Consider the following 13,579-nt stretch of genomic DNA (forward strand, 5'->3'; position numbering starts at 1 on the left):
TTTTGCCAAATTCTATTTTACAGTAGCAGTGCAGATGCACCCAAATCTAGTCACAATACATTTAAAAGGAGTAAGACAGTAAATTTCTCCCTCCAACCTTTTAGGTGGCAGTAATACATTTAAACTTAGTATGCCGCAACACTGCAGGGAAGACCATGCAGCTAGCACCCAGATCCATGTATGATAATAGAAGTAAGAACCTTTTTACGCAAAGGTCACAATTCGCATTTGCAATATTGCAAAATTGCATTTGCAATATTGATTGAAAAAAAAAATCAAAATTAAGATTTTTGGCAAAATCGTTCAGCCCTAGATAATACTTTGTAAATTTACCTTTGTGTCATTCTTTAAAAGTTTTTGTGGCACTAGTGGGCTTTATTTGTAGTGTTCAGATAGGAAATATGCGGAGAAAGAAAGAAAGAAGACTTGAAGCAAAGGTTAAACGAGTAGTCAAAGCAGAGACAGATCCGTTGAGGACTAGTAAGCCCTTGTAGAACCACCCACTAGCTTTGCACATCCACAGCATAATTTTTTTCTTAATTCGTCTTATAAGCATGCCTTAGCTCCGTCAGGTTTTAGATTCCTGCCTGCACTTTCACCAAGACACTTCAGCAAGAATTTAGCTTATAGATGTGATCTGATCTAAGCTTTGGTTGTGTGCTATATAGCATTTTATTAGGTCAGAGGACCCCAAAGCATTTTAAATTACATTCAGTTATTCCCACACTAATAGTGGAAAGCTACATTGTAGCCACAGCTGCCCTGGGGCAGACTGATATAAGCAAGGCAAGGAGGGAAGGTGGGTGAAGTGCCTTCCCCACAGACAGAAACTGGAGGAGTGGGGGAGACCTACTGGTTACAGGATGAACGCCTACCTCTTGAACATCTGTCACACATCAAGGGTGAAACTGTGCCCCATTTTCAAGACTTTGAATCCACTAACAGGCTTTTTATTTACAGGATTGCTCAGTATTTAGATCCATCCATCTTCCAATCAGCTCTGACCAGTTTTCCTGGACCTGTAAAATAATTGCATCCCCACAGCTATTTTAATTGAGTTAATTATATAGCATAAGACCCGATCTTCAAACTGTCTGCATGTATCAAAGAAACGTATGAATGTGTCTGCACCCACACACCTGATCTTCCAGCCAGGTGAAAATCAATTCTTCTTTTGCAAGCAAACTTTATGGTGACAGCTTTTCAAGGTTTTATAACACATATTAAGTTTTCACTGCAGTTTGTAGCACTTTGTGGTACTTATGTAAAGTGCCTTATAAATAACATTCTTCTTATTGTTATTATTATCATCAATGTTATTAAAATTTTGATTTCTGATCTTTCGGTTTTGAGCACTGACTGATGCAATATATCAGCACAAATCATACATTCTTAATTCATAGCACTCTAACATAGAAACACAATTAGCAACATATTTAAGAACAAATGACCCATTTGTTATCAACCATTACATGAACTGCAGACTTGGACAGAAGGGGAGTGTTTCTATCAGTACGCTGATATCAGTTTAGATGCTGCCCAATAGGCTTTTTTGGCTGATATCAGACTGGCTTCTGATATGAATATTGGATCGGAACATCCCTTCTTGGTATTATTAAACTTCATCGCTTACAAAGTCATCTTTCTTTTACAGACATTCTCAAACTGCCAGTAACACACAACATGTGCTCATTTTAAAGAGTGAACAGAACCTGTTTGCACGTCTTTGTGCTCTCTTTATAAATCTGTATAAATCACCCACAACACACCCATTTATTATTTTTCCCCCCACGTATTTTAGTGCTTATTCATATTTTTTTAAGATAAGCCCCATAGTGGTTTCAACATAGACTAAAGCCTTGTCTTTTACGTCGTTTCTTTTAACCATGGCTTTCTTCCTGTCAATATTCCATAAAAGCTCTAATGAATGGTCCAAATCTGACTTTTAAGCCACATGCAAAAAAAACGCGTCAAACACTAAAACTTTTCGTCATCTTTGACACACCATCCCCCAAGTGACACATAGTAGATGATTTTTATGGGGATGCATTTCTTCAAATGGACAAGGAAGCTTATCATAGTTAAATGGAAGAATTAATGGATGGGGCAAAAACAGGGTATAAACTTACATTATACCTGTTAGAGGCTGCAATGTCTTGACACTGAGGGTAGTTCACGTTCCAGCAGGACAACACTCCTAAACAAATGTTACTATTTTATATGTTTAATCTGACCGAGAAAATGGAAAGAGGATGTGCAAACATAATAGAGAGCTACCCCCAAAAACTCTGTGTTGTCATATTATTATAATCCATAACAAGGTCTTGCTTTATAGATATGACAAAATGTGAAATGTGGTTTTAAAACTTTATGTTGCTCTTATTAGTTTGGTTAAACCAGTCATTTCACTGCCTCAGAACGGAAAGATGACAAGCATTAAACACAAGGAGAGGTTACCCTGTGATGGTAACAGGACTGTCATACTTACACACAACAGGCTCAATGTGTTAAAACAAGACACCACCCACACTGCTTTAACTGTTTACACATTCATCCGTCCTGAGGGTCTTAGATAGACTTCCATTCAGTTTACACTCTTTCTACAGTCTAACCTTGAAACATACCTTAAACCTAACCCTTACTGGAACATACCTCCCCCTAACCTAAAGCTAAATCCCATCTTAGTCTTAAACCTAAGCCTAAAAAGTGAAGACTAGTAAAAGGTCATCACTTTACTTCAAAGTTCTTTATTTATAGGTAAAATGCACCAAAAAATTTCTTTGATTTTGTGCAACACACACACACGTACAAACATAATATTTTTAAGTACAACTTTAAAAGATGTTTTCCAAGTGTTTTATAGTAACCAATGCAGTAAACTGATTTGTTGGAATCACTTTTGTACAGGCAAGAAACTTAAACTACTTAAAGTTTGCAAATTGGGATTCAGACATTGTTGGTGTGATGTGCAAAAGCTGATAAATGGGTCAACAGACACAAAAGAATAAACATGAGTTTCTTTTGGGGGGATTTGTTTATATCAATCTAAGGAACTGCTGTCCAAAAGTTCAATTATTATCTGCTTAAGTCAGCTGCCCCCTGGTGGTCCATTCATCACATTGCAGGTGTGACTTAAATTAAAGCTTTTTGATAAAAGAAGAATATTTATAAATATTTCTAGCTAAAGCCAAACTGCGTATTATTTTTTTGTATTATAAAAAAAACAACTTAAAACTAGTAAAGTTGATCTGCTTCCTCTTTATTTCATATGTGTTGCTCCCATAAAAAGGAACCCAACCAGCTTCCTAGTGATTCACCATCAACATCCTCTTTATTTTAAAAGCCAAAAAGCAAACAGAAGCACTAAAAAACACACCCCTACCCACATACGCCCAAGTTTTCAAAAGCATAGAGGAGTTGGAGGCGGAGCGAAGAGGCTGCAACAATCAGAGCCCATCCGGCTCTTTTCTTTTTAATAATAAATTATTAATGCACTATTTTTCAGTTATAACGCCTGAAAAACAGACTGTTAAGGCAGCATCGGTATAAATAGATGCATGAAGAAGCGTCGCGCATCTTCATCATGTGTTGTTTTGCAGCAGATCTCCTCCACTTCCCTCTCTGATAAACAGCCTCACCTACCCTGATCAAGCTGCTGCTCTGTCCTCCGTTAGTCTCCTCTGTAGAACATAGATGTAGAGATAACAGCCCCGATCCAGAGCCGGCAGGAGGAGAGGAGGACCATCCGTTACGCGCTGGAGCTGCTTCTGGTTCCGAAATCCTCTCCATGCTTTTTCCGGGGAGGGACTTCCAGCTCCCCCCGCCTCATGGTCTGCTGCTGGATGCCGTTACATATCTGCAAATCTCTGTTCTACTCCTTGTTTTGAACGTTTTCTTAATCAGTTTAAATTTTATTACTCCTCATTGAAAAATTTGAAATCTGTTTCTGCCAAAAAAAAATAAAATAAAAAGTAACTGCCAGTATTTCTACTTTTCTTTTGTTTTGAATCTTGCTTTATTTTTATTTATTGGCCTTATTATTTATGTATCTGTTGTTTTGTTTTTAGCCCCATGTTTCTGTCTTTTTTTTCTCTACCGACGTTGAAATGTCTGTAACTCAACGACAATTTAGTACACTATTGGTTTGTTATATAAATAATATTAAAACATATGTGCAAAACTTTACCAATATCTTAAAAACACTTATTTGTTATTAAATATCGTTCTTTTAGATGTATTGGTCTATTATGATCCCTTCGGTTAAGTTCTCGTTGATCTAACTTTTTTTTTATTTAGCTGCGGAAGTGGGTACTAATTACTTAAATACATTAACTTGTGTACTTTTATGGGGAAAAATAGATTCTATTTTTATAGTTTTTTTTTTTGTTTAACTGTACTTTCTACTTCAGTAGAGATATGAAGTGGTAGTGCTATTAAAAGAAAGAAGATTTGGTTATTTCTTGTCCTTGCACTGATTTAGACAAGTAGTACTCCCTCTGAAAAAGAAAATTTACATTGATGTACCAACTACCAGTTTTAGTCTGTGAGGCAGACACCCTGTCTGCTTTTAAGGCTAGGCTTAAAACTTTCCTTTTTGATAAAGCTTATAGTTAGAGTGGCTCAGGTTATCCTGAGCTATCTCTGTTGTTATGCTGCTATAGGACATAGGGACCCCTATTTCATCATTCTGCTTCATTCTGTCTCTATTCTCCCACTCTGCACAATCTATTAGTTCAATCTCTAACGTTCTGCTCTCTCTGCTTTTTCTCATATTAGCTTCACCTCGTCTGTTCCTGTTTGGCGGTGACACCATCCTGGAGATAAAATATCTGCTGTGCTGCTGCCATCAACACCTTTGTTTATAGATTTTGGTGATCAGCCTATTTTCCAGTGTAGTCCTGTTTCTCTGACTTTGAATGGCTGGATGTGCTCTCTTCATCCTCTGACATGGGAGCTGGTTCAGAGCTCGTCTTCCCGGCTGTGTGTTTCCTGTTTTTGTATCTCTGTTTCTGTCTCCTTGTACCCCAGTTGGTCGCTTACACTGAGCCTGGTTCTGCTGGAGTTTTCCTCTCCACTGTCGCTACAAGCATGCTTAGTGTGAGGGATTGCATTCGAATCAATGAGTCGATGCAATCAGCTGGGTTGCCTCAGATGCTTGTTGCGTTTTCAATACGGTTTCTGGCACACAGCACTACTTACAGTTCTTTTAACAATGGCTTTCCTGTTGCCACTCTACCATGAAGACCACATTAGTCTTGTGAACAGATTCCATCACCTAACCTGTAGATCTCTGCAGTTTATCCAGAGACACCATGTGTAACTTTGAGTTGGTCTTGGTAGGTTTGCAGTTGTACCATCCTCTATTTCCATATACACTAAACAGCGCTCTGCAAGACGTTTAAAGCTAAGAGAATCTTTTTAAAGCTTGCTTTAAAGTTCTCCACAACTTTATCGCTGACCTGTGTGGTTTGTTCCCAGATTTTTCTCCACAAATCAGATAATTGTAATGAGATTAGATTACACACAGTTGGACTCTAGTTAAGACGAACCATCCGGCAACTTCTGAAGGCAAGTGGCTGCAAACAAAACAATAAAAACATTAAACAAATCAGGCAAACCACGCTTTTAGATTTTTATTTGTAAAAAAAAAAAAAGTTTTAAATCATGTACATTTTTTTGTATTTCACTGTAATATACCAGTTTGTTTGGTTCTTCACAGAAGACCCAGATAAAATATGCCAGATTAATGTTTGTGGTTGTAGTTTAGCAAAATGTGAACTTAAACAGGGTGTGATTACTTTCGCAGGCTACTGTGCATGAAAGGACGGAGAAAAAGAAGAGGAAGAAAGGCCACATTAAGACTGTGGGATAGTCTTTTAATAAAAATACCTTCTTATTCCCGTTTTTATTTTGAGACTTTCCCAGCAAACTGAACACACCCTGCAGCTGTAACGATCATCACACAGAGCTCATCCCTCTAAAAAGGCGCAATACCATCAAAAGGACACCGACAAAACAAGTGAAATATACAGTTTATTTACATTTTACACATACTTTAGGTCTATTTCCAGGAAGGCACTTCATACTTGGGAAGAAAGAAAAGAAGATTTGATGTTGGGTAAAAAGGCACATTCCAGAAAGGATAAAGATAAACGAGACATTTGGAAGAAGAAATGAACAAGAAATGACAAAACTAAAAACAAAAACATAGAGAATCACTTCTTACCCCCAAAGATGATTTAAACAAAACAGATTATATTCAACCTAAAGCTGATTATCAAATATTAAGAGATCCTTATGATCTTCTAAAACAAGGAGCAAATAAAAATTATTGAATAAACAAGAACAAAAGCTGTTTTACAGCTGAATGAAAATGGGAAACTTCAACTATCTCCCAATAAATGCTTTGAGATGAATGATGGTTGTGAGGCGAGATCCCTTTGGGAGTGATCGATGAACATAGATGTTTTAAAGACAGGTGGTGAAATCTGACTGTGAGGAGATCATCGGTGAAACGATGACAAAAGGATAAGAAAGCTCCAGGAACAATTCATTAAAGGAAGAGAACAAATACCTTTCACTGTTAGTGTGAGGAGACAAATTTCCCTTGTTTTTAAAAAGTGATCTACTGCATAGCAGAGTAAAGAGGCTGTAAAAATCTCCAACTTTGTTCCTTTAGAGTGTGTTGGTCAGCAGGCTGTCCTGCATCCGAACTGAGAAAGCTCAGCAAGGAAACAGTGAAAACGCCAAAACACCTGCTTCTTCACATCAACAATCGTCCTGTCTGCAGGAATGTAAGGAACCTGAGAGGGGCCTTTTGGTTCTTACAGCTCAACTGAACTGGACCCATCCTGATTTGGAGTCATCTTTGTTGGAGCTGTTGGGGGGTAGGAGATGAAAGCGATGATGGAAAACAGAAAATGAGATGTGATGGAACAGACGTGATTTAAAAAGAACAAAACAGACACCTACTTGGATCCAGCAGATGTGAAATCCCCCCACATATCGGAGCTGGGCTGGGCTGCAGGGACAGGAGAGCCGAGGTCTAACAGAGGAGCTGAACAAGTCAGGAGAAATTCTGTTGACTTCATATACTCTAATGTTTCCGGGATAATGATGCATTTGAAGAATGAGTTGGTTACCAGCGTTGGGCTGTGCAGCCGGAGCAGTCTGCAGCCCTTCAGGTGGTGGCAGGAAACCTCCTGGTTTTCCTCCTGGAGGAGGAGGAAGCAGACCCCCACCCACAGCTCGTGGTTTGGCACCACCGGCTTCCTTCTTCTTAATGTTCTGAAGAGGAGGTCAGATCAGCTTCAACATCTTAAGATTTTTAATCTGGAGATTCTTGATTATCTGTATTCTCACTCCGATGCTGATCTTGATGGTCTGTCCCTCTTTGAAGCTCAGGTCTAGTTTAGGCGCTGAACTCTGAGAAGCCTCCAGTTTAGCCAGATCCCCTTCCTGTTTGACCCACCTAGAAAGAATCGGTGCCAAAGAAACAATTAAGGCGCTACAGGAGACAACTGAAAATACATATTTTATGTTTTCAAAGCTTTGGTGATGAAATCAAAAAATATATTTTAACATCTATTTAGCAATACTGCAGAAAGCAAGAATATTCATACACACACACACACATTGTTTACACATATTGTCACAGTCTTGGTTCTGTTAAGTTTCCTTTTGATTATTCAGTTTTACTTTGCTCCATGTTTTCTATTTTTATTGATTTAATTCCTATTTTGTTGTGTTTTCTGGATATATTATAGTTCTTAGGTTTTTATGGGTTGCCCTCTTGTTGCGGTATCCTTTTCCCTAGCTCCTTTCTAGACTGCTCTCTTCACACCTGCTCCCAATCAGCTCGTTAGTCCTCTCTTTGTTCAGTCTCCCATAAATACACTCCTTATGCAGTTCCTTAGTGCTGGTTCCTCATCTTTCCCTGGCTCCTCATGATTGTTTTCACCTGATGTCTCCATGGTTCTGGTTTGTATTACATTTTAAGTTGGATTTTGGATTCCTGCCTTTGTTAACTGTTATCACTAATCAAAACTGCAAGAACTCACCTCTGCCTCCGGGTCCTCAAAACGACAACCTAACCCTGACATACGTGTGTGTGTGTGTGTGTTTGTATATATATATATATATATATATAATTTTCATTTACCCAAAACGTTCACTCATTGAACAACAAAACAATCTAGGAGAAATATCAATTCTGAGAAAATAAAGTTGTTTTTTTCTTTCCCTTTATACTTAGAAAAGAAGGAAATTATTTATGCCCTTCTCCATAATGACTAGAAGACTTTTATTGTTGCTACCACAATCTAATTCTTTTCAACAGAGCTTGAATTTAAAGGTATAGTGGAGGATTTTCATGAATTTTTAAAAAAGACTGGAGGCCCTCTTCGCCATTATCCTTGTCTTTAGTTAACTAATTATTATATCCAATTAAACCCAAATCTGACAGGGGTATGAATACATTTAGGCTTGACTCTGGTAATCTCGCCTTACTTAAAGTGGTCCTGTATAGCCACATTAAAGTCAAACGAGTCTCCACGATCAGCGAATCCCAGACCGATGAAAGCATGACGTCCTTGTGGAAAAAAGAAAAGAGGAAAAAAAATTTATAGGATATATTTCTTTGTATTTTTTCCAAAATCAAAATGAGAATCTAGAGGGAAATGTTCTTACCTGTTCCGTCCTCTATCCGTATTACAAAGTACCTGCTGGAGTCTGTGACTGCCTCCACTGCCGATCCTGGATACTGCTCAACTGGAGCCTGAGCATACAGCTCTCCTGCAGAGAACCAGTCACACCAAAAAAGCTGTGGGGTTATTTCAGGTTGCAGGGAGTAAACAGATAAAAACGACAGATAAATGCAGTAATGTATGAACATGCCTCTGAAAACAGAAAGTAAAGCTGCTTTGAAAAACACTGATGTGGACTGTTACCTAATTACAGCACGTCATGCCACCTTCCACTGCTATTACAGCGAGGTACATCATTTGTGGTTTGTTTCAGATGTGTGTCAGACCAGATACAAATCTAGCTACAGATTCTCAACAAGATCTAGACCAGGAGTTTGACCTGGCCATTTTAACATGGATAACGGATACACTGTGATCTGAACCATTTCAGGAGTGCATGTTTAGACACATTATGCATGTCTCATATTTTTGGCAGCCTCTAACAGGATTTCTTTGCCGACAGTCTTTTTAGCCCCATCCCTTTAAGTCTGGGCAGCTTTCCTGTCTATGTCAGAGAAAATCTTCCACACTACAGTGTTTTACATGACATCAACGGGTTTGAATACCTTTTATTAATTATAATTAATCGATTATTGAAATAATCGTCAACTAATTCAGTCACTGATTAATTGTTAACTAGAGTATAGAGACTGCAAAACGTGTCTTTAACTAATAGAGCAACCAAATCAGAGCAGTAATTATACCAAAATTGTAAAAAAAAAAAAAATATATATAAACATTTTGCATCCCAGTTTACTAATGATTTTGTTTGTCAATATGCTCCATCTAGAACTCCTCAAGTGGAAAAGTTTTAGTTTCACCTGGTTTAATTTGTAGATAATCTTCTTTAAAGAATCTTTGGTTATCAGATAATTAATCAAAAAAAGATTAACAGATAATTCAATTTGCAAAATAATTGTTAGTTGCAGCCCTAATATCTTTTATCAAAGTCCTCTGTATGGATCTCAGTGACCGACTCTGTCTTAATTCACATATTTATAAGACAGTTACTCCTGCATCCAGATACTAACGTGGCATAAACCTAGCCTTCTTATCTGCAGCTCAACTGAAATATTCTAGTCAGTGCGTTGGTAAAGTTTTTCCTGTCTGGGGTTTATTTTCAGATGCATTCGGACTGACTGAGTCCGTGTCTTACATTCTTGTTGAAATCACAGCTTTATTTTGGTGGGATATTAATCTAAAATTTGCAAGATTAGGAAAAAGAGAAATTTTCAACACCCTAAATCAATCATGACTGGTCTATTGTAAAAATAAAGCAAAGATGTAGGTCCTTTCTAATGAGGTGCCGTCATTTAAAAAGAGTTTTTACCCGTGTTTCTGTCCTCCAACTTGATAAAGGCCTTCTTGCCTTTAGCTGTGATTTTCAGCCTTCCGCTCCATGCTGGCTCATCCAGCTTCCAGTCAGCAGCACTGAAATTAACAGCAAAGAAACAAAAAAACAGGAAGAACAAAGGAAAGTGGTTTGTGTGATCCTTATTTATCCAGAACATGTGACTCAGCGTCTGTTTCAGTTTACTTGTTCACATCGGAAGGAAGTGAAACCCTGTAAGAAGGGTTAAGTTAAAAGAGAACGGTACTATTTTTAACAGTTAGAGAATGGATTATCTATGATATATTCATAACAGCCACATCACATATCAATCTATTGGTTCATTTAAAAGCACCTCCGTGGCTGATAATGACTGCAGCAAATTGCCTGTAGGTCCTTATCTAAAACTGCATACTATAAATGCCTCTCAAATGAAGTCATTAAAGTTTTACAATGGATCAGAGCTTTAACATCACTATGGCTATGTATGAATGTAAACCATTCCATTCAAATTCAACACAGGTCTCTGGATGCCTCTGTCAGGTTTCACTATCCTGGTTTTGGCTGTAAAGTTCTTCACGTCAAACCTGACCAGCTTTCCTGACCCTGTCAAAAACACCACAGCCTTTAGCATGAAGCTGCCACTGCCATGAAACACATTAGAAAGGGAATGCATGTACTGATACGCGTGATGAGCTTTCCATCACACATAGGATCTCAACTCAAGAGAAAAAACATGTCTCAGTAGTTGTGCCATAATCTCCACAACTTTAATCTGTGATTAACACCTTTTGTTTACTAATATTCTGTAAGAAACTGTTAGAATCTTAACTGGACATAAATATTAAAGTAAAAATGCTGTATTTAAATTGATAAAAATATTAAAATTTTGTTTTTTTCATGAAACAAAATGATAACCACATAATCATTCCTTTGACTCCAAAACTACAAGCCGATTTGACTCAAACAAATTGAGTGCTTTTAAAAAGAGCTGTATTTTAATAAATTAACAAAAGTTATGATTGATTGACTTTGTTGATCTCACAGGGGAGAAATGTACTTGTTAAATCAGCTCAAATAGTGAAAAAAAAAATAGAAGAAGGTGCCAAAGAAAGAAAAAAGGAGCACGGGATATATACATTTCATCCACATATGACAGCTTTTTTGTTTTTATAGCAGGATTTTTATACAGGGTTATTGCACAGGGGGTTTACATGGGTATTTATATATATATATATATATATAGTTACTGCACTGTATTATTCTTTGGTGCTTTAAATAAAGCTGACATTCTTTAGTCCTAAGAGAAAGAAAAAAATACAATGAAAGTAAAAGTTAAGTTTATAACAATATTTTATCCAAACTTTAGATGTAGTTATCAGTAAATGAGCCAAGTTAGTTTAAAGGAAAGCTCACTTTTAAAGAAAAACACCTGAATAAACAAATTCAGCTGAAACAGAACCAAAGAAAAACTATAATCAATTTTCGGAGTTAAAAAGTAAAGAGTAACTACTGTAAAAAAAAAAAGAAAAAAAAAAAGGCTAAGGATGTTGGTGTCACATTTCCGTAAACTACCGTTTTTAACTTTACTCTCCATTTGGCGGCTGGTTTAGCGGAAACGTCCAAATATTTTTAATTCTCTTTATAAACTATAAACATAAACTAACAACGAATACAGCTAGCACGCATCATGTTTAAAGTAAATCTAGAGAACAGGAAAAAAACATACTTCTGAATTGTGCTGACAGCTCAGTTGTCCGATAATGGAAACATGAATAATAGATTAGCTTGCTGAGCAGCAATTTCGACACTTTCTTACCGATATCCACGGTTGGAAGCCCGCGGTGGGATTCGGTAAACATGGACCTCCGGCTTCACGCATAGCATCGACTCATAAGTGTTGTCCTCTGCCATTTTGTAAAGTTTCACTAAACCAAAAGACAACTTCCGACTTTCAATGGACGAACAACACCTCACTCTGCCGCTGCTGGTCGGTTGACGCGGAGCTGTATCCAAACACCGCCCCCTTCTGGTCAGGAGTGGAGGGGCAGAAGGGGGAGGGGCTGTATCCAAACACCGCCCCCTGGTGGTCGGGAGTGAAGGGGCAGGGACAGGAGCAAATAGTGGCTGAGGTGACTTGGAAAACAGCCATACCTATTCAAGGTAAAACACCCGCTAGTTAAATATGGTTCATTCTATTAGAAATAGTTCTTACATTATTCAGAATAAAAAATAGAGGTTTGATTGTTTTGCAAAGAGGGCAATTCAAAATAATATTAGTTTTACAGTTAAAACAAGTAAATCAGAGGGAAAGAGTATTATTAAAGAAAAACTGATGGGTAAATGGCAAAAAAGGTGGGATGAAGAAAAAACAGGAAGATGGTTTTATAAAATTCAGAAGATAGTAGGAAAAAGAAGAAATGGAAGAGGAAATAGAAATGAGGAGAGAATAAGGTTAAGATTTGGGCATAAAGGACTTAAACACTTTTTAAAATTCAAAAACATACTACTGGCAAATATGATTACTGTGGAAAATATGAAACAATAGAACATGTTATACTGGAATGTCATAAATATGAAAGCGAGAGAAGATATATGAGGAGAAAGTTTAAAAGGAACGGAAAAGATTAATTTATTTGATATTTTGAGGAAGAATTTGGGGAGTAAACAAATGCAAATAATTATTCGACTTTTAAAGAAAACTAAATTTTCTCATAGAATTTGATTATAGAGAGGGTAATTGTGCATATGATATAGATAGAATACAAAGTTATGTATAAGTATGTTTTTTTTTTTCCCTTAGAAATTACATTTATGTTTATCAAGTAGATAGTCTATCACGAACCACACTCCATACATACTCCATAGTTGCCAACCACCAATAAATCCAAGTGGAAGAAGAAGTTAAATTCCACTTAACATTTTTTTTTCATTGTAAATTGATTGAATGTTTTTAAATGGCAGAAATGCTTCAGATTACACCTGATTTATCAATGTCACTTCTTATAATTCAGGTTGATCGATCAATCAGAGTAAGTCTGAGACTGCAGTAGTCATTCAAAGTAGGACTTAAAAGTGCCCATTAAAGTGGGGCCTGGATTATTGGATAAACAGTAATTGGTCTGCTTGTTTGTTTTGTCATCTCTGACTGTTGTGGGATTTCTGTGTTTGTGCTCGTACTGCAAAAAGCCTTTTGATGATGGTTTGGAAAGCCTGTAGCTCTACCATAAGCTCATAATAGTAGACACCCAGACAGACACCTGGCCTTTTGCAGACATGTCACACACGAACCCAACAGACCTTCATTGTGAAATTACATGGAGCTGAAAAATATTTTCAGCCCACAGAGGCTGATCTTGGCCATCTAATAAAAATGAAGACATTTCTCTCTTTTTGATCGTCTGATGAAATCACGGGTCCCTTAAAACTATTGTTGCGCCGATGCCATTTTTTGGCCCCGATACCGATACCCGATACCTGGCTGTGCAGTATCGGCCGATACCAT

General features: G+C 37.3%; 2 protein-coding genes across 3 annotated transcripts in view; both read right to left on the reverse strand.

Moving 5' to 3' along the window:
- Positions 1–3,788, reverse strand: part of crocc (ciliary rootlet coiled-coil, rootletin) — a 30,478-nt gene extending 26,690 nt beyond the window's left edge. The window contains exon 1 of one of the 2 annotated variants that reach the window (XM_015376083.1): positions 3,643–3,788. The gene's annotated coding sequence lies outside the window, so the exon portion shown is untranslated. Of the gene's footprint in view, positions 1–3,638 lie in introns of both variants that reach the window. The other variant, XM_015376082.1, reaches the window with a different exon arrangement.
- A 2,071-nt stretch (positions 3,789–5,859) lies between these two features.
- On the reverse strand, positions 5,860–12,076 carry LOC107085658 (adaptin ear-binding coat-associated protein 2-like). Its single transcript, XM_015376128.1, has 8 exons — positions 11,894–12,076; positions 10,075–10,175; positions 8,689–8,793; positions 8,509–8,590; positions 7,363–7,471; positions 7,143–7,287; positions 6,973–7,057; positions 5,860–6,877 (listed from the first exon to the last, which is right to left on the reverse strand). The coding sequence occupies exons 1-8, from the start codon at positions 11,986–11,988 to the stop codon at positions 6,832–6,834; spliced, it is 768 nt and encodes a 255-aa protein (XP_015231614.1). The 5' UTR covers positions 11,989–12,076; the 3' UTR covers positions 5,860–6,831.
- Between the last annotated feature and the right edge of the window lie 1,503 nt (positions 12,077–13,579).

Source organism: Cyprinodon variegatus, unplaced genomic scaffold, assembly GCF_000732505.1.
Source record: "Cyprinodon variegatus isolate N-32 unplaced genomic scaffold, C_variegatus-1.0 Scaffold129, whole genome shotgun sequence".
Classification (NCBI taxonomy): Eukaryota; Metazoa; Chordata; class Actinopteri; order Cyprinodontiformes; family Cyprinodontidae; genus Cyprinodon; species Cyprinodon variegatus.